The following is an 18,962-nucleotide window of genomic DNA, read 5'->3' as shown; positions in this document are numbered from 1 at the left end:
GGCTGTTCTGTACTAGACTATACCCCCTTCTGACAGAAGGCTGTTCTGTACTAGACTATACCCCCTTCTGGGAAAAGTTAGAGCATGACCTAAATACAGCAGGAGATCAGAAAAGCCTGAATATTCTGATGTTATGTGATCTGTCTCTAAGAGCATAGTACTGGGTTTCCAGGAATCAAACTGCTCTGTGTTTGTCTCTAGGATTTAGGTTAGATTTAGAATGTGCAGAGAGAGAAGGTAAAGACAGAGAAGAGGGTAAAGACAGAGAGAGGATAAAGACAGAGAGGGTAAAGACAGAGAGAGGGTAAAGACAGAGAAGAGGGTAAAGACAGAGAGAGGGTAAAGACAGAGAGAGGGTAAAGACAGAGAGAGGGTAAAGACAGAGAGAGAGGGTAAAGACAGAGAGAGAGGGTAAAGACAGAGAGAGGGTAAAGACAGAGAGAGAGTAAAGACAGAGAGAGGGTAAAGACAGAGAGGGTAAAGACAGAGAGAGGGTAAAGACAGAGAAGAGGGTAAAGACAGAGAGAGGGTAAAGACAGAGAGAGGGTAAAGACAGAGAGAGGGTAAAGACAGAGAGAGAGGGTAAAGACAGAGAGAGAGGGTAAAGCCAGAGAGAGAGGGTAAAGACAGAGAGAGGGTAAAGACAGAGAGAGAGGGTAAAGCCAGAGAGAGAGGGTAAAGACAGAGAGAGAGGGTAAAGACAGAGAGAGGGTAAAGACAGAGAGAGGGTAAAGACAGAGAGAGAGGGTAAAGCCAGAGAGAGAGGGTAAAGACAGAGAGAGAGGGTAAAGACAGAGAGAGAGGGTAAAGACAGAGAGAGGATAAAGACAGAGAGGGTAAAGACAGAGAGAGGATAAAGACAGAGAGAGGGTAAAGACAGAGAGGGTAAAGACAGAGAGAGGGTAAAGACAGAGAGGGTAAAGACAGAGAGAGGGTAAAGACAGAGAGAGGGTAAAGACAGAGAGAGGATAAAGACAGAGAGAGGGTAAAGACAGAGAGAGGATAAAGACAGAGAGGGTAAAGACAGAGAGAGGGTAAAGACAGAGAGAGAGGGTAAAGACAGAGAGAGGGTAAAGACAGAGAGAGGGTAAAGACAGAGAGAGAGGGTAAAGACAGAGAGAGGATAAAGACAGAGAGGGTAAAGACAGAGAGAGAGGGTAAAGACAGAGAGAGGGTAAAGACAGAGAGAGGGTAAAGACAGAGAGAGGATAAAGACAGAGAGAGAGGGTAAAGACAGAGAGAGGGTAAAGACAGAGAGGATAAAGACAGAGAGAGAGGGTAAAGACAGAGAGGGTAAAGACAGAGAGAGAGGGTAAAGACAGAGAGGGTAAAGACAGAGAGAGAGGGTAAAGACAGAGAGAGGATAAAGACAGAGAGAGGGTAAAGACAGAGAGAGGATAAAGACAGAGAGAGGGTAAAGACAGAGAGAGAGGGTAAAGACAGAGAGGGTAAAGACAGAGAGAGGGGGTAAAGACAGAGAGAGGATAAAGACAGAGAGAGGGTAAAGACAGAGAGAGGATAAAGACAGAGAGGGTAAAGACAGAGAGAGAGGGTAAAGACAGAGAGAGGGTAAAGACAGAGAGGGTAAAGACAGAGAGAGAGGGTAAAGACAGAGAGGGTAAAGACAGAGAGAGAGGGTAAAGACAGAGAGGGTAAAGACAGAGAGAGAGGGTAAAGACAGAGAGAGGGTAAAGACAGAGAGAGGATAAAGACAGAGAGAGGGTAAAGACAGAGAGAGGGTAAAGACAGAGAGGGTAAAGACAGAGAGAGAGGATAAAGACAGAGAGAGAGGATAAAGACAGAGAGGGTAAAGACAGAGAGAGAGGGTAAAGACAGAGAGAGAGGGTAAAGACAGAGAGAGGATAAAGACAGAGAGAGGATAAAGACAGAGAGAGGGTAAAGACAGAGAGAGGGTAAAGACAGAGAGAGGGTAAAGACAGAGAGAGAGGGTAAAGACAGAGAGAGGATAAAGACAGAGAGAGAGGATAAAGACAGAGAGAGGGTAAAGACAGAGAGAGAGGGTAAAGACAGAGAGAGAGGGTAAAGACAGAGAGAGAGGGTAAAGACAGAGAGAGAGGGTAAAGACAGAGAGAGAGGGTAAAGACAGAGAGAGAGGGTAAAGACAGAGAGAGGGTAAAGACAGAGAGGGGGTAAAGACATAAAGACAGAGAGAGGGTAAAGACAGAGAGAGAGGGTAAAGACAGAGAGAGAGGGTAAAGACAGAGAGAGAGGGTAAAGACAGAGAGAGAGGGTAAAGACAGAGAGAGAGGGTAAAGACAGAGAGAGCGTAAAGACAGAGAGGGTAAAGACAGAGAGAGAGGGTAAAGACAGAGAGAGAGGGTAAAGACAGAGAGAGAGGGTAAAGACAGAGAGAGAGGGTAAAGACAGAGAGAGAGGGTAAAGACAGAGAGAGAGGGTAAAGACAGAGAGAGAGGGTAAAGACAGAGAGAGGGTAAAGACAGAGAGAGGGTAAAGACAGAGAGAGGGTAAAGACAGAGAGAGGGTAAAGACAGAGAGAGGGTAAAGACAGAGAGAGGGTAACCTAGCTGATACAAGGTCAGGTAAAGACAGCATGAAGTGAGCGCTACTGGAGCGGTACTGGAGCGAAATTGGAGCAGGCGAGAACGCCGACGCTCCAGCCTTCGGGGAAACTCGCTCCGCGCTCCAGTCAAACAGGGCACGCTCCGCTCCTCGCGCCACTCCACTCACATAATGTGGTTCCAGTCAGCTGTATGGCAATAGATACACATGTGCCCCCCTATATCTATGTACTAATGGATCCTTCCTGACGTGTAGCTGTGTGTTTCCTCATCTCAGGTGTACGGCGCAGCCATCCAGTTCTACGAGCTCTACTCCCAGGACTGTCTGACCGACCAGCAGCGCTCTCAGCTGGGTCTGAAGGGGCTGGACCACGGGCCCTCTTCCCCAGCCTCATCCCCAGCCCTGGGGCCCAGGGCTGTACACACCAACAAGTGTATCTGTCTGCTGTCTCACTGGCCCTTCTTTGACGCCTTCCGCAAGTTCCTCACCTTCCTCTATCGGTACTCCATCTCTGGACCTCACGCCCTGCCCATCGAGAAGTGAGCACCGTGTGAATGATATATTTCACAGCAGACGTTTTTTTTGGTATCAACTGCGGCACTTGAACCCATGGCCTTGGCGTTGCTAGCGCCATGCTGAGCCACTGTCCTTTTATAACTAGAGAGCGTTGTCAGTTACCCTGCATGGCACTGACTGTGTTATCTGACAGCTCTGTATAGGACAGGCACCATACCCAGGCACTTTGTACATAGATGTACTGTAGACACACAATTCCAAAGGGTGTCCAGTCCACTAAATAAACACCAGAGACTATCTTTAGATCAAGTGTTTACTGACAGTTCAACAGGTCATTGTTTTGGTCAGGTGGCAGGGTAGTGGCAGGACTCTATATAAATCTACCCCGTCCCAGACGGTGTGATGACAGATTATGCTCCCCTCCTCCTCAGGGTTATTTCTGGCCTCATGTCCCGTAACTCTTCTTCTTCTTCTTCTCCTTCCTTCCTTCCTTCCTTCCTGTCAGGCACATCTCCCACTTCATGCACAAGGTGCCCTTCCCCTCCTCCCAGAGGCCCAGGATCCTGGTGCAGGTGAGTTTAGGCGTCCATGGTGCTGTTTGTGGTTTCTGTCAGTATGTGTCTCTGTTCACTACAAGACCATGTCTGACTCTCTCTTGATCATAATCATCATTCTTTTAATAGTGTTTTTCTCAAAGTTATTTACATTGTAACTCTGGTAACAGAGACAGTACTGGTATATGGGAGTCTTTGATAACAGCCACCTGCGGCATGAAGCGCGGCAGCCATTTTGTGCCAGACCTGTCCCCACCACACTATACCTGTGGTAATGTGTTGACATTCCCCAGCTCTCACCTCACGACAGCCTGATGTTGAGCCAGCCTGTGTCCTCCCCTCTACCACTCAGGTAAGACATTTACATTTTACATTTACGTCATTTAGCAGACGCTCTTATCCAGAGCGACTTACAGTTAGTGCATACATTATTCTTTTTAATTTTCATACCCCATGGGAATCGAACCCACAACCCTGGCGTTGCAAACGCCATGCTCTACCAACTGAGCTACCTCCCTGCCGGCCATTCCCTCCCCTACCCTGGGCCAATTGTGCGCCGCCCCATTGGTCTCCCGGTTGCGGCCGGATACAGACAGGTATCATATGCACTGAGTGTACAAAACATTAAGAACACCTTCCCAATATTGACTTGCGACCCCCCCCCCCCCCCCCCATTTTGCCCTCAATTTGTCGGGGCATGGACTCTACAATCCAATGCTTCCCACAGTTGTGTCAAGTTGGCTGCATGTCCTTTGGGTGGTGGACCATTCTTGATACACATGGGAAATTGTTGAGCGTGAAAACTCCAGCAGTGATGCAGTTCTTGACACAAACCGGTGCGCCTGGCACCTACTACCATACCCCGTTCAAAGGCACTTAAATCTTTTTTCTTGCCCAGTCACCCTCTGAATGGCACATACACAATCCATGTCTCAGTTGTCTTTAACCAGTCTCCTCCCCTTCATCTACACCGATTTGAAGTGGATTTAACAAGTGTATATCATGATGAGAACAGTAGTGGTCCGAGAACAGTACCTTGAGGAACTCCAAAACATACCTTTTACATTGGTTTGAAGAATTGGACGAAGGTTTGGTGACTGCTGGTGAAGTGTATGGTATAAGTTGTGGTATGGTTATTTTATGGCATGTGTTGTGGTATGGTTATTTTATGGCTTGTGTTGTGGTATGGTTAATTTATGGTATTAGTTATGGTATGGTTAATTTATGGTATTAGTTATGGTACGGTTAATTTATGGTATTAGTTATGGTATGGTTAATTTATGGTATGTGTTATGATAGCGATGTAGTGTGTTTATCTTTTCTATTGGTGTGTTCCAGTGGTGGTCGTTTCTCCACGCTGCTGCAGAACCTCGGTCCGGAGAATGCTATAACGCTCCTGGTGTTTGCTGTGACAGAACATAAGATCCTGGTCCACTCTCTACGGCCCGCTGTTCTGACCAGTGTCACTGAGGCTCTGGTGGCTGTGAGTACCTCAGATATCAGCTGTTTAACACTTCCACTATAGTACCTCAGATATCAGCTGTTTAACACTTCCACTAGAGTACCTCAGATATCAGCTGTTTAACACTTCTACTATAGTACCTCAGATATCAGCTGTTTAACACTTCTACTATAGTACCTCAGATATCAGCTGTTTAACACTTCCACTAGAGTACCTCAGATATCAGCTGTTTAACACTTCCACTATAGTACCTCAGATATCAGCTGTTTAACACTTCTACTATAGTACCTCAGATATCAGCTGTTTAACACTTCCACTAGAGTACCTCAGATATCAGCTGTTTAACACTTCCACTAGAGTACCTCAGATATCAGCTGTTTAACACTTCTACTAGAGTACCTCAGATATCAGCTGTTTAACACTTCTACTATAGTACCTCAGATATCAGCTGTTTAACACTTCTACTATAGTACCTCAGATATCAGCTGTTTAACACTTCCACTATAGTACCTCAGATATCAGCTGTTTAACACTTCTACTATAGTACCTCAGATATCAGCTGTTTAACACTTCCACTATAGTACCTCAGATATCAGCTGTTTAACACTTCCACTATAGTACCTCAGATATCAGCTGTTTAACACTTCTACTATAGTACCTCAGATATCAGCTGTTTAACACTTCCACTATAGTACCTCAGATATCAGCTGTTTAACACTTCCACTATAGTACCTCAGATATCAGCTGTTTAACACTTCCACTATAGTACCTCAGATATCAGCTGTTTAACACTTCCACTATAGTACCTCAGATATCAGCTGTTTAACACTTCTACTATAGTACCTCAGATATCAGCTGTTTAACACTTCTACTATAGTACCTCAGATATCAGCTGTTTAACACTTCTACTATAGTACCTCAGATATCAGCTGTTTAACACTTCCACTATAGTACCTCAGATATCAGCTGTTTAACACTTCCACTAGAGTACCTCAGATATCAGCTGTTTAACACTTCTACTATAGTACCTCAGATATCAGCTGTTTAACACTTCTACTATAGTACCTCAGATATCAGCTGTTTAACACTTCCACTATAGTACCTCAGATATCAGCTGTTTAACACTTCCACTATAGTACCTCAGATATCAGCTGTTTAACACTTCTACTATAGTACCTCAGATATCAGCTGTTTAACACTTTCACTATAGTACCTCAGATATCAGCTGTTTAACACTTCTACTATAGTACCTCAGATATCAGCTGTTTAACACTTCCACTATAGTACCTCAGATATCAGCTGTTTAACACTTCCACTATAGTACCTCAGATATCAGCTGTTTAACACTTCTACTATAGTACCTCCGATATCAGCTGTTTAACACTTCCACTATAGTACCTCAGATATCAGCTGTTTAACACTTCTACTATAGTACCTCAGATATCAGCTGTTTAACACTTCCACTATAGTACCTCAGATATCAGCTGTTTAACACTTCTACTATAGTACCTCAGATATCAGCTGTTTAACACTTCCACTATAGTACCTCAGATATCAGCTGTTTAACACTTCTACTATAGTACCTCAGATATCAGCTGTTTAACACTTCTACTATAGTACCTCAGATATCAGCTGTTTAACACTTCTACTATAGTACCTCAGATATCAGCTGTTTAACACTTCTACTATAGTACCTCAGATATCAGCTGTTTAACACTTCCACTATAGTACCTCAGATATCAGCTGTTTAACACTTCTACTATAGTACCTCAGATATCAGCTGTTTAACACTTCCACTATAGTACCTCAGATATCAGCTGTTTAACACTTCTACTATAGTACCTCAGATATCAGCTGTTTAACACTTCTACTATAGTACCTCAGATATCAGCTGTTTAACACTTCTACTATAGTACCTCTGATATCAGCTGTTTAACACTTTCACTATAGGACTTTTAGTAGTAGCTTGCGGTTTTAGTAAGTAGCTTAAATAATTAGCTATGGCAGTTTGATAGTAGAGCTTCAATATTTAGCTACGACAGTTTGATAGTAGAGCTTAAATAATTAGCTATGGCAGTTTGATAGTAGAGCTTAAATATTTAGCTATGGCAGTTTGATAGTAGAGCTTCAATATTTAGCTACGACAGTTTGATAGTAGAGCTTAAATAATTAGCTATGGCAGTTTGATAGTAGAGCTTAAATAATTAGCTATGGTAGTTTGATAGTAGAGCTTAAATAATTAGCTATGGCAGTTTGATAGTAAAGCTTAAATAATTAGCTATGGCAGTTTGATAGTAGAGCTTAAATAATTAGCTATGGCAGTTTGATAGTAGAGCTTAAATAATTAGCTATGGCAGTTTAATAATAATAATATGCCACTTACAGTCATGCGTGCATACATTTTTGTGTATGGGTGGTCCCGGGGATCGAACCCACTACCTTGGTGTTACAAGCGCCGTGCTCTACCAGCTGAGCTACAGAGGACCGCAGTTTGGCAGTTTGATAGTAGAACTTAAATAATTAGCTATGACAGTTTGGTAGTAGAGCTTAAATAATTAGCTATGGCAGTTTGATAGTAGAGCTTAAATAATTAGCAAAGGCAGTTTGATAGTAGAGCTTAAATTTAGCTATGGCAGTTTTGATAGTATTTTTAGTAGTAGCTAAGGTATTGCAGTGTTGGTATTATCTCTGTTTTGACAGTAGTTTTAAACGTTCAGTTTCCTGATTTGACCTCCCTCCCTCCCTCCCTCCCTCTCTCTCCCTCCCCCTTCCTCCCCCTCGCTCTCATCCTCAGATGATCTTCCCGTTCCACTGGCAGTGTCCGTACATCCCTCTGTGCCCGCTGGCCCTGGCAGGTGTCCTCTCCGCCCCCTGCCCCTTCATCGTGGGCGTCGACTCACGCTACTTTGACCTTTACGACCCCCCGCTGGACGTCAGCTGTGTCGACCTCGACACAAACACCATCTCCCAGTAAGCACTGCTTCTTCTGACACAAACACCATCTCCCAGTAAGCATTGCGGCGACTACCAACCCCCTGTTGTGTATTAGAATGGAATGGGATGGGATTGAATAGAATGGAATAGACTGTTTTCTATCCATATAATGTGTAAAATCTCTTTTTTGAGTATTGATCCCCCACACAGCATTTGCCCTTTGTGACTATAGCATTCTGCTCAGTCCCCAAACAACTCTCACAGAATTACTCTCAGACATACCACTTAGCTAAAGGACTGAGAGCAACACAGGGTCAACCATAGTAAAGGACCCCCAACCACTTAGCTAAAGGACTGAGAGCAACACAGGGTCAGCCATAGTGCAGGACCCCCAACCACTTAGCTAAAGGGCTGAGAGCAACACAGGGTCAACCATAGTAAAGGACCCCAACCACTTAGCTAAAGGGCTGAGAGCAACACAGGGTCAACCATAGTGCAGGACCCCAACCTCTTAGCTAAAGGGCTGAGAGCAACACAGGGTCAGCCATAGTGCAGGACCCCAACCACTTAGCTAAAGGGCTGAGAGCAACACAGGGTCAGCCATAGTGCAGGACCCCCAACCACTTAGCTAAAGGGCTGAGAGCAACACAGGGTCAGCCATAGTAAAGGACCCCAACCACTTAGCTAAAGGACTGAGAGCAACACAGGGTCAGCCATAGTAAAGGACCCCAACCACTTAGCTAAAGGGCTGAGAGCAACACAGGGTCAGCCATAGTAAAGGACCCCAACCACTTAGCTAAAGGGCTGAGAGCAACACAGGGTCAACCATAGTGCAGGACCCCAACCACTTAGCTAAAGGGCTGAGAGCAACACAGGGTCAGCCATAGTAAAGGACCCCAACCACTTAGCTAAAGGGCTGAGAGCAACACAGGGTCAGCCATAGTAAAGGACCCCAACCACTTAGCTAAAGGGCTGAGAGCAACACAGGGTCAGCCATAGTAAAGGACCCCAACCACTTAGCTAAAGGGCTGAGAGCAACACAGGGTCAGCCATAGTAAAGTACCCCCAACCACTTAGCTAAAGGGCTGAGAGCAACACAGGGTCAGCCATAGTGCAGGACCCCAACCACTTAGCTAAAGGGCTGAGAGCAACACAGGGTCAGCCATAGTAAAGTACCCCCAACCACTTAGCTAAAGGACTGAGAGCAACACAGGGTCAGCCATAGCGCAGGACCCCAACCACTTAGCTAAAGGGCTGAGAGCAACACAGGGTCAACCATAGTGCAGGACCCCCAACCACTTAGCTAAAGGGCTGAGAGCAACACAGGGTCAACCATAGTGCAGGACCCCCAACCACTTAGCTAAAGGGCTGAGAGCAACACAGGGTTAGCCATAGTAAAGGACCCCAACCACTTAGCTAAAGGGCTGAGAGCAACACAGGGTCAGCCATAGTAAAGGACCCCAACCACTTAGCTAAAGGGCTGAGAGCAACACAGGGTCAGCCATAGTAAAGGACCCCAACCACTTAGCTAAAGGACTGAGAGCAACACAGGGTCAACCATAGTGCAGGACCCCAACCATTTAGCTAAAGGGCTGAGAGCAACACAGGGTCAAGTATATTCCTCCAGGTGGGCTAAACCTAGTGGAGACAGTATATTCCTCCAGGTGGGCTGTAACCCAGTGGAGACAGTATATTCCTCCAGGTGGGCTGTAACCCAGTGGAGACAGTATATTCCTCCAGGTGGGCTGTAACCCAGTGGAGACAGTATATTCCTCCAGGTGGGCTGTAACCCAGTGGAGACAGTATATTCCTCCAGATGGGCTAAACCCAGTGGAGACAGTATATTCCTCCAGGTGGGCTGTAACCCAGTGGAGACAGTATATTCCTCCAGGTGGGCTGTAACCCAGTGGAGACAGTATATTCCTCCAGGTGGGCTGTGGAAGTGGTTGTTTTTACACTGTTAGCCTTTATTTTTTTTATTTTTTTTTTCACCTTTATTTAACCAGGTAAGCCAGTTCTCATTTACAACTGCGACCTGGCCAAGATAAAGCAAAGCAGTGTGATAAAAACAACAACACAGAGTTACATATGGGGTAAACACAACGTACAGTCAATAACACAATATAAATTATACTGTATTGTGTCAGGTTTTGGCCACTGTTGGTATAATAATAATAACAATAATAATAATATGCCATTTAGCAGACGCTTTTATCCAAAGCGACTTACAGTCATGTGTGCATCTATTGTCCGTATGGGTCAAAGTTCAATCTGTTTCTGTGGTTCTGTGTCTGTAAGATCAGTCCGATATTTCGACCAGTCTCGGGGGTGGTCTCCTGCCCCTATCCACCACCAGTGTTAGTTTTGTGCCAGTTCCACCTCTCAGGAGAGCTGACCGTGTGTTTCATCTTCCAGCAACGAAGATAAGAGGACCCTGACCTGGAAGATCCTGCCAAAGAAAGCCTGTAAAAACCTGATGAACGTGCTGAACAATCTCTACCAGGAACTGGTGGACGGTGAGTAGTGTACTGTATGGATGGAGAACTAAAGGTTTCACAATAAATACACTGGGTCAAGTGTAGGCTGAGTTGCCAGATGTGATTCTGGTTCTGCTTTAGCAAGCTCCTTTATTATAACGATGACAAAAGGAGTTGGCAACAGCAGAAAAAAATATCTGGCAACCAAGCTAGATCAAGAAAACGTTTTCATAAAACTAGTTTTCAAGGTCGACTTTGAAAGATTCTTTCAAGCTAATGTGTTTGAATCTTAGGTGTTGTGCTTCTTCTTATGAGTATGATAAACCGCTGTAACTGTGGTGTAGTACTACTTTACAGTCAGCTTAGAATCTGTTCTCCAGTGTCTACTGTGCAGGAAGTCCAACAGATGGTCGGCCTGTTTAAAGGACAGTATTGTAGCATTCTTCTTCCTCTCTCCTCTTTCTCTGTAAAAAACCCCACTAGTTAGTATAACATCATTATTCGTCTCTCTCCCTCTCCCCCTCTCTCTCTCCTCTCTCTCTCTCTCCCCCTCTCTCTCCTCTCTCTCTCTCCCCCTCTCTCTCTCTCTCCTCTCTCTCTCTCCCCCTCTCTCTCTCCTCTCTCTCTCCCTCTCTCTCTCTCCCCCTCTCTCTCTCCTCTCTCTCTCTCCCCCTCTCTCCTCTCTCTCCTCTCTCTCTCTCCCCCTCTCTCCTCTCTCTCCCCCTCTCTCTCTCCTCTCTCTCCCCCTCTCTCTCCTCTCTCTCTCTCTCCCCCTCTCTCCTCTCTCTCTCTCTCCTCTCTCTCTCTCTCTCCCCCCTCTCTCTCCCCCTCTCCCTCTCCCCCTCTCTCTCCTCTCTCTCCCCCTCCCCCTCTCTCTCCTCTCTCTCCCCTCTCTCTCTCCTCTCTCTCTCCCCCCTCTCTCTCTCCTCTCTCTCTCCTCTCTCTCCCTCTCCCCCCTCTCTCTCTCCTCTCTATCCCTCCCTCCCCCCTCTCTCTCTCCTCTCTCTCCCTCCCTCCCCCCTCTCTCTCTCCTCTCTCTCCCTCTCCCCCCCTCTCTCTCCTCTCTCTCTCTCTCGCTCTCTCCCCCCCTCTCTCTCTCCTCTCCCCCTCTCTCTCTCCTCTCTCCCTCTCCCCCTCTCGCTCTCCTCTCTCTCTCTGTCTCGCTCTCGCACTCTCTCTCTCTTGCTCCTCTCTCTCTCCTCTCTCTCCCTCTCTCTCTCTCTCCCCCCTCTCTCTCTCCTCTCCCCCCTCTCTCTCCTCTCTCTCTCTCTCTCGCTCTCGCACTCTCTCTCTCTCTCGCCCCTCTCTCTCCTCTCTCTCTCCCTCTCTCTCCTCTCTCTCTCGCTCTCTCTCCTCTCCCCCCTCTCTCTCTCCTCTCTCTCCCTCTCCCCCTCTCTCTCTCCCTCTCCTCTCTCTCCCCATCCCCCCTTTCTCCTCTCTCCCTCTTCCCCCTCTCTCTCTCTCCCTCTCCCCCCTCTCTCCTCTCTCTCTCCCTCTCCTCTCTCTCCCCCTCCCCCCCTTTCTCCTCTCTCTCTCCTCTCTCTCTCCCTCTCCCCCCTCTCTCCTCTCCCCCCTCTCTCTCTCTCTACCTGCTCTATTCATCTCCATTAGTTCAGTTTTGTTATTTATAGCCCAGTCAGTAAACCTGCTGCCTGCTTATTGAGAAATCAGATAAAAATTGAATAATGGTACATTCGGAGACTCAGTGAGGCTGAAAATCTGTCCTGCCACTGCATTAGTGTTTAGGCCGGGAATATTGAACATGGATACAGCTTGGCAGAGTAACAAGCTGAGCCATAACTTTAGGGACTTGTGCTTAGAGAAAAACTAACTTCAATAGAGATAGAACTCTGTGCTTTGTTATTTTAAATCTACTTCAACAACAACCAAACAGAACCCAAACCCCATGTCGTGAACTCAGTTTTCATTCAGAGCAAGTCCTGTTTGTTTTAAGTTGTGTTTTCATCTGTGTTAAACTGTTAAACTTTCATCTAGTTAAACAGGATGCACTAGCATACAACACATTAAGAACACCTTCCTAATATTGAGTTGCTTAAAAAATCATTCTTTAACCAGTCTCTTCCCCTTCATCTACACTGATTTGAAGTGTATTTAACAAGTGACATCAATAAGGGATCATATATTTCACCTGGATTCACCTGGTCAGTCTGTGTCATGGAAAGAGCCGGTGTTCCTAATGTTTTGTACACTCAGTGTATCTTTTAAGAGTGCTTTCCTCTATGTATCTATGGAACTACATGAGGGATGCGTCCCAAATGGCGCCCTGTTCCCTATATAGTGCACTACCTTAAGGAATAGGGTGCCATTTGGGACAAAACCTATAAGATATGCAAACAAAAAACATATTTTCCATTGGTTCCCCCCAGGTCAGCAATACCAACAACCCTATTTTCTATTGGTTCCCCCCAGGTCAGCAATACCAACAACCCTCTTTTTTATTGGTTCCCCCCCGGTCAGCATAACCAACAACCCTCTTTTTTATTGGTTCCCCCTAGGTCAGCATAACCAACAACCCTCTTTTTTATTGGTTCCCCCCAGGTCAGCATAACCAACAACCCTCTTTTTCTATTGGTTTCCTCTAGGTCAGCAGAACCAATAACCCTCTTTTCTATTGGTTGCCTCTAGGTCAGCAGAACCAATAACCCTCTTTTCTATTGGTTCCCCCTAGGTCAGCAGATCCAACAACCCTCTTTTCTATTGGTTCCCCCTAGGTCAGCAGAACCAATAACCCTCTTTTCTATTGGTTTCCTCTAGGTCAGCAGAACCAATAACCCTCTTTTCTATTGGTTCCCCCTAGGTCAGCAGATCCAACAACCCTCTTTTCTATTGGTTCCCCCTAGGTCAGCAGATCCAACAACCCTCTTTTCTATTGGTTCCCCCTAGGTCAGCAGAACCAATAACACTGTTTTCTATTGGTTTCCTCTAGGTCAGCAGCGTCCTGATGGCCTATTGGAGCTGAGTATGAATGACTGTACGGAGCTGGCCTGTGGGAAGAGCCTCCACAGCCTGGAGATGGAGATACAGGAAGCATTCCTCAGGTTCATGGCGGCCATCTTGAAAGGCTACCGCTCCTACCTGAGACCCATCACCCAGGCCCCGTCTGAGAAGGCTACTGACGCCTCCTCTCTCTTTGACCTGCAAGGTTAGTACCGGCTTGTGTGTGTGTGTGTGTGTGTGTGTGTGTGAGCGCTCCTACCTGAGACCCATCACCAAGGCCCTGTCTAAGAAGGCTACTGACGCCAGCTCACTGTTTGACCTGCAGGGCTGGACTAAAAGCCTGATATGATCAGAATAAGGCCAGGACTAGCTGGTTCATCAGCAGCCTTAGAGCAGGGCTGGAGTAAAAACCCATCCACCCGACACCACACCCTTCACATAGTTAGGAAGAGGGGATGGCATACAATGGAATAGGACTGAAACGAAGCTGCCGTGGGAAATCACAGTGTAAACCACAGCTCATCATTTGCCAGCTGTTGATTCTATTATAGCAGGCATTTTTCATTGGGGCTTGTGTTTTATAGTGGCCTATACATCACATTTATTTGTCATTTATATTCAAGGGGAATATCCATGTTCAGAAAGCCCAGCCACAGTTTAGCATTACGTCACTGACTTTGACAGTATTATGATGATGGAGAATTATAGACCTCTACACTGTGTATATATATCTAGGATCTCTCCCCATACACACTATTCTACAGCCTGTCTGCATGAGTCTGTGTGTGCGCTAGCTAGCTGCAGCTGTTCTATGCTCCAGAGGCTGCGGTAGAGAGTCTGGACTGGGGCCCGTTGAAGCTGGCTAATACATTTTACATTTTAGTCATTTAGCAGACGCTCTTATCCAGAGCGACTTACAGTTAGTGAGTGGATACATTTTCATACTGGCCCCGCGTGGGAATCGAACCCACAACCCTGGCGTTGCAAACGCCATGCTCTACCAACTGAGCTATACGGGACTACACCTAATACCACACCTGATGGAGTTGAGTTGAGACTGGGGCCTGTTGAAGCTGGCTAATACCACACCTGATGGAGTTGAGTTGGGACTGAAGCCCGTTGAAGCTGGCTAATACCACACCTGATGGAGTTGAGTTGGGACTGAAGCCCGTTGAAGCTGGCTAATACCACACCTGATGGAGTTGAGTTGGGACTGGGATGGTGATCTCATCCAGTCTGCGCTGTCTCCAGTGGATAACTAGTCAGAGAGTCCTTTATTGTTAAAGACTGCTCTGGCTAGCCGTAGCCAAGGGCTTCATCCCAAACGACACCCTATTCCCTATTTAGTGTATTACTTTTGACCAGAGCCCATAACCAAGGACGTGAGCAGTCTCCAGTGGACGCTAGCCATGCTAGCTGTATCCAAGGACGTGAGCAGTCTCCAGCGGACGCTAGCCATGCTAACTGTATCCAAGGACGTGAGCAGTCTCCAGTGGACGCTAGCCATGCTAGCTGTAGCGAAGGACGTGAGCAGTCTCCAGTGGACGCTAGCCATGCTAACTGTATCCAAGGGACGTGAGCAGTCTCCAGTGGACGCTAGCCATGCTAGCTGTATCCAAGGGACGTGAGCAGTCTCCAGTGGACGCTAGCCATGCTAGCTGTAGCCAAGGACGTGAGCAGTCTCCAGTGGACGCTAGTCATGCTAGCTGTATCCAAGGGACGTGAGCAGTCTCCAGTGGACGCTAGCCATGCTAGCTGTAGCGAAGGACGTGAGCAGTCTCCAATGGACGCTAGCCATGCTAGCTGTAGCCAAGGGACGTGAGCAGTCTCCAGTGGACGCTAGCCATGCTAGCTGTATCCAAGGACGTGAGCAGTCTCCAGTGGACGCTAGCCATGCTAACTGTATCCAAGGACGTGAGCAGTCTCCAGTGGACGCTAGCCATGCTAGCTGTAGCGAAGTACATGAGCAGTCTCCAGTGGACGCTAGCCATGCTAGCTGTAGCGAAGGACGTGAGCAGTCTCCAGTGGACGCTAGCCATGCTAGCTATAGCGAAGGACGTGAGCCGTCTCCAGTGGACGCTAGCCATGCTAGCTGTATCCAAGGACGTGAGCAGTCTCCAGTGGACGCTAGCCATGCTAGGTGTATCCAAGGACATGAGCAGTCTCCAGTGGACGCTAGCCATGCTAGCTGTATCCAAGGGACATGAGCAGTCTCCAGTGGACGCTAGCCATGCTAGCTGTATCCAAGGACATGTTGGATATGAGGAATGTGATCCAGACAAACAGGGATGAGGAGTTTAGAGAGACCTCTGCAGTGTTGTTATGTAATGATAGAGCTGGAACACACACACAGCCATGGGTAATGGGACAATGTGCTTTCTCCTTTGGCCAAGTGTGGGTGTGTATCTGTATCCATAGATAATCTATCAGCTGTCCGTTAGTATTACTGTAGGGACCCACAACAACACAAAGCTTGGCCTCCATGACTGCAGTGTGAGCCAATGGCCATCCCCCCTCCTCACTCCCCCTGGCCCTGTCTGTCCCACAGGTCAGCTGTTAGGTCAGGTCAGCTGTTAGGTCAGCTGGAAGTCAGGTCAGCTGTTAGTCAGCTGGAAGTCAGGTCAGCTGTTAGGTCAGGTCAGCTGTTAGGTTAGGTCAGCTGTTAGTCAGCTGGAAGTCAGGTCAGCTGTTAGGTCAGCTGGAAGTCAGGTCAGCTGTTAGGTCAGCTGGAGGTCAGGTCAGCTGTTAGGTCAGCTGGAAGTCAGGTCAGCTGTTAGGTCAGCTGGAAGTCAGGTCAGCTGTTAGGTCAGCTGGAAGTCAGGTCAGCTGTTAGGTCAGCTGGAGGTCAGGTCAGCTGTTAGGTCAGCTGGAAGTCAGGTCAGCTGTTAGGTCAGCTGGAAGTCAGGTCAGCTGTTAGGTCAGCTGGAAGTCAGGTCAGCTGTTAGGTCAGCTGGAAGTCAGGTCAGCTGTTAGGTCAGCTGGAAGTCAGGTCAGCTGTTAGGTCAGCTGGAAGTCAGGTCAGCTGTTAGGTCAGCTGGAAGTCAGGTCAGCTGTTAGGTCAGCTGGAAGTCAGGTCAGCTGTTAGTCAGCCCAGCTGGGTTTAACACTTACGGAAGTCACTTCCCTGTTTTGCACCTTAGATTGGCCCTGTGTTATCTTACCTGCACGGCTGTGCCTAACTAAGGTACATCCGTCGTTATTGTAAAATAGAATGTGTTCTCAATGACTTACCTGGTTAAATAAAGACTTGCCTGGTTAACTAAATAGTAACCTGGTTAAATAAAGACTTAACTGGTTAAATAAAGCTTTATTTGGTTAAATAAAGACGTACCTGGTTAAATAAAGACGTACCTGGTAAAGACGTACCTGGTTAAATAAAGACGTACCTGGTTAAATAAAGACGTACCTGGTTAAATAAAGACTTACCTGGTTAAATAAAGGTTAAACAATTATAATACTAAAGCAGCGTGCTTCATGGTCGAAGTTCCAAGTCCCTAAACCTATTTTGCCAGCCATACCTAGCAGTGAACCACACATGTTCTGTTCTGCTTCTCCCTCCACAACCGTCCTCTTCAGGGTTCCTGAAGAGCAGAGACCGGTCCCACCGGAAGTTCTACTGTATCTTTATAGGTTTCTGATATGGTTCTAATGTTCTGTAGGGTTCCTGAAGAGCAGAGACCGGTCCCACCAGAAGTTCTACTGTATCTTTATAGGTTTCTGATATGGTTCTAATGTTCTGTAGGGTTCCTGAAGAGCAGAGACCGGTCCCACCAGAAGTTCTACTGTATCTTTATAGGTTTCTGATATGGTTCTAATGTTCTGTAGGGTTCCTGAAGAGCAGAGACCGGTCCCACCAGAAGTTCTACTGTATCTTTATAGGTTTCTCATATGGTTCTAATGTTCTGTAGGGTTCCTGAAGAGCAGAGACCGGTCCCACCAGAAGTTCTACTCCCTGATGACCAAGACTCAGATGTTCATCAGGTTCATAGAGGAGTGTTCCTTCGTCTCAGACAAAGACGCCAGCCTGGCCTTCTTCGATGACTGTGTGGACAAGGTACAGCTTGGTTTATAACACTATCAACCTAGTCATATATAGACCTATCCTCTGTGAAATAACCCTATCCCTTCTCTGTACAGCTTGGTTTACAACACTATCATCCTAGTCATATATAGACCTATCCTCTGTGAAATATATCTCCCTGTCTAGTAGCTATGCTTGCCAGTGAAGTTCTTCTCCCTTCCCTCTATCTCCCATTCATTTCCATTCCCCTCCATTTCAACCATTGGTAGGCAGTCTTACTCTCTACAGGGTTGATGCGGGTGCAGCCAAAGCAGTATCACAGCAGATTCTACTAATTAAGTATTTATTGAAGACTGTGGGTGTTTCTCAATATGCGTACTACCGTGCTCCACACTCTCATGCTTCGAGTGCATTTTCCGAGGACGTTCTCTTGAGTTCGCATAAAACATTCCGTTTGAGAAGCACTCTCCCTACTGTATTACCTCACGCTGCACCCCCCCCCCCCCCCCCCCCCCCCCCCCCCCGTTCACCGAACCTTCTTCCAGCCAGGACAACGGCAACAATAGACACGAAACGAGATATACATAAAGCAAACGTTTTACTTCATCATTCTCAGCTAGCTATATGTGAATCGTAATAATCTAGCTAACCAGATAGTAAACATGCATAAAATTACCTAAAACTAATGTTATGCAAGGTAGATGTAAATTCTTTGTGGCTATCTCGCTAGCTAGCTAACAGTAATGGCTAGCCAGTTAACGTTCGCCCTGTTGACTTACTATGGGCTTGCGATCTGCGCACACTACAGTGGGTATTGTAGGCAAGTAAACATGCTAAAATTAACACAGTATAAATGTATTAACGTATCAAGATATAAAATATTGTAGTCAGGCAATATATGAGATGTGAATGGGCAACATTTCATTCCGAAGTCAGAGTCATTGATTTCAGGAAATGTTCCGTCGTTGTTTTTTGTGTTTCTGTGAAATACTTTCCGTTGAAGCTTGCATTGATGCATGCTTCAAAATATGTACAAAAGGAGTACGCATCCGGGAAGTGCCTTCCGTGCTCCGTTTCCAGGGTTCGTACAAGGTGCTTGAGGTGCCTAAAATACTTGAATTTGGCCCTCCTGAAATTCAAGTACTGGAATACCTTGAAAATCAGGAATCTTCTGAAAGGTAGTACTTGAATTAAAATGAGAGGAGAACAGAAAATGATAAAATATGTTAATATGAAAAATGTTAGAAAAATGTATTGGTCTTGGACCTTTAATTTCCAGGCAGAAACGAACTACCTCAGCCTTTTTTAAACATCCTTCGACTCCTGCCGTGTCAACAGACATCCCCCAAACAAAAATGAGTGTACAACTGGTAAATAATAAACTGATATTTCACTCAGATGTCTAGCTAGCTAGGTAGCTCAAGGGCTTTGGCTGTTAGCCAGGTTAGCTAGCTATAACTAGCTGGTTAGAAGGATGAAGTTAGAAGCTAACGTTGAAC

General features: G+C 46.4%; 1 protein-coding gene across 1 annotated transcript in view; it reads left to right on the top strand.

The window, feature by feature from the left end:
• LOC311118938 (C-myc promoter-binding protein-like) overlaps positions 1-18,962 on the top strand; it is a 129,498-nt gene that overhangs the window by 51,980 nt on the left and 58,556 nt on the right. Inside the window, exons 6-13 of the mRNA XM_084193688.1 lie at positions 2,818-3,080; positions 3,563-3,629; positions 3,905-3,963; positions 4,950-5,094; positions 7,868-8,043; positions 10,423-10,523; positions 13,432-13,647; positions 17,351-17,496. Of these exons, the coding sequence (XP_084049814.1) occupies positions 2,818-3,080; positions 3,563-3,629; positions 3,905-3,963; positions 4,950-5,094; positions 7,868-8,043; positions 10,423-10,523; positions 13,432-13,647; positions 17,351-17,496 (1,173 nt within the window). The remainder of the gene's footprint in view (positions 1-2,817; positions 3,081-3,562; positions 3,630-3,904; positions 3,964-4,949; positions 5,095-7,867; positions 8,044-10,422; positions 10,524-13,431; positions 13,648-17,350; positions 17,497-18,962) is intronic.

This window comes from Coregonus lavaretus, assembly GCF_964263955.1.
Source record: "Coregonus lavaretus genome assembly, contig: HAP1_SCAFFOLD_767, whole genome shotgun sequence".
Taxonomy (NCBI): domain Eukaryota; kingdom Metazoa; phylum Chordata; class Actinopteri; order Salmoniformes; family Salmonidae; genus Coregonus; species Coregonus lavaretus.
Note: the sequence above shows the minus strand (reverse complement) of the source record. Positions and strands in the feature narration are given on the sequence as shown.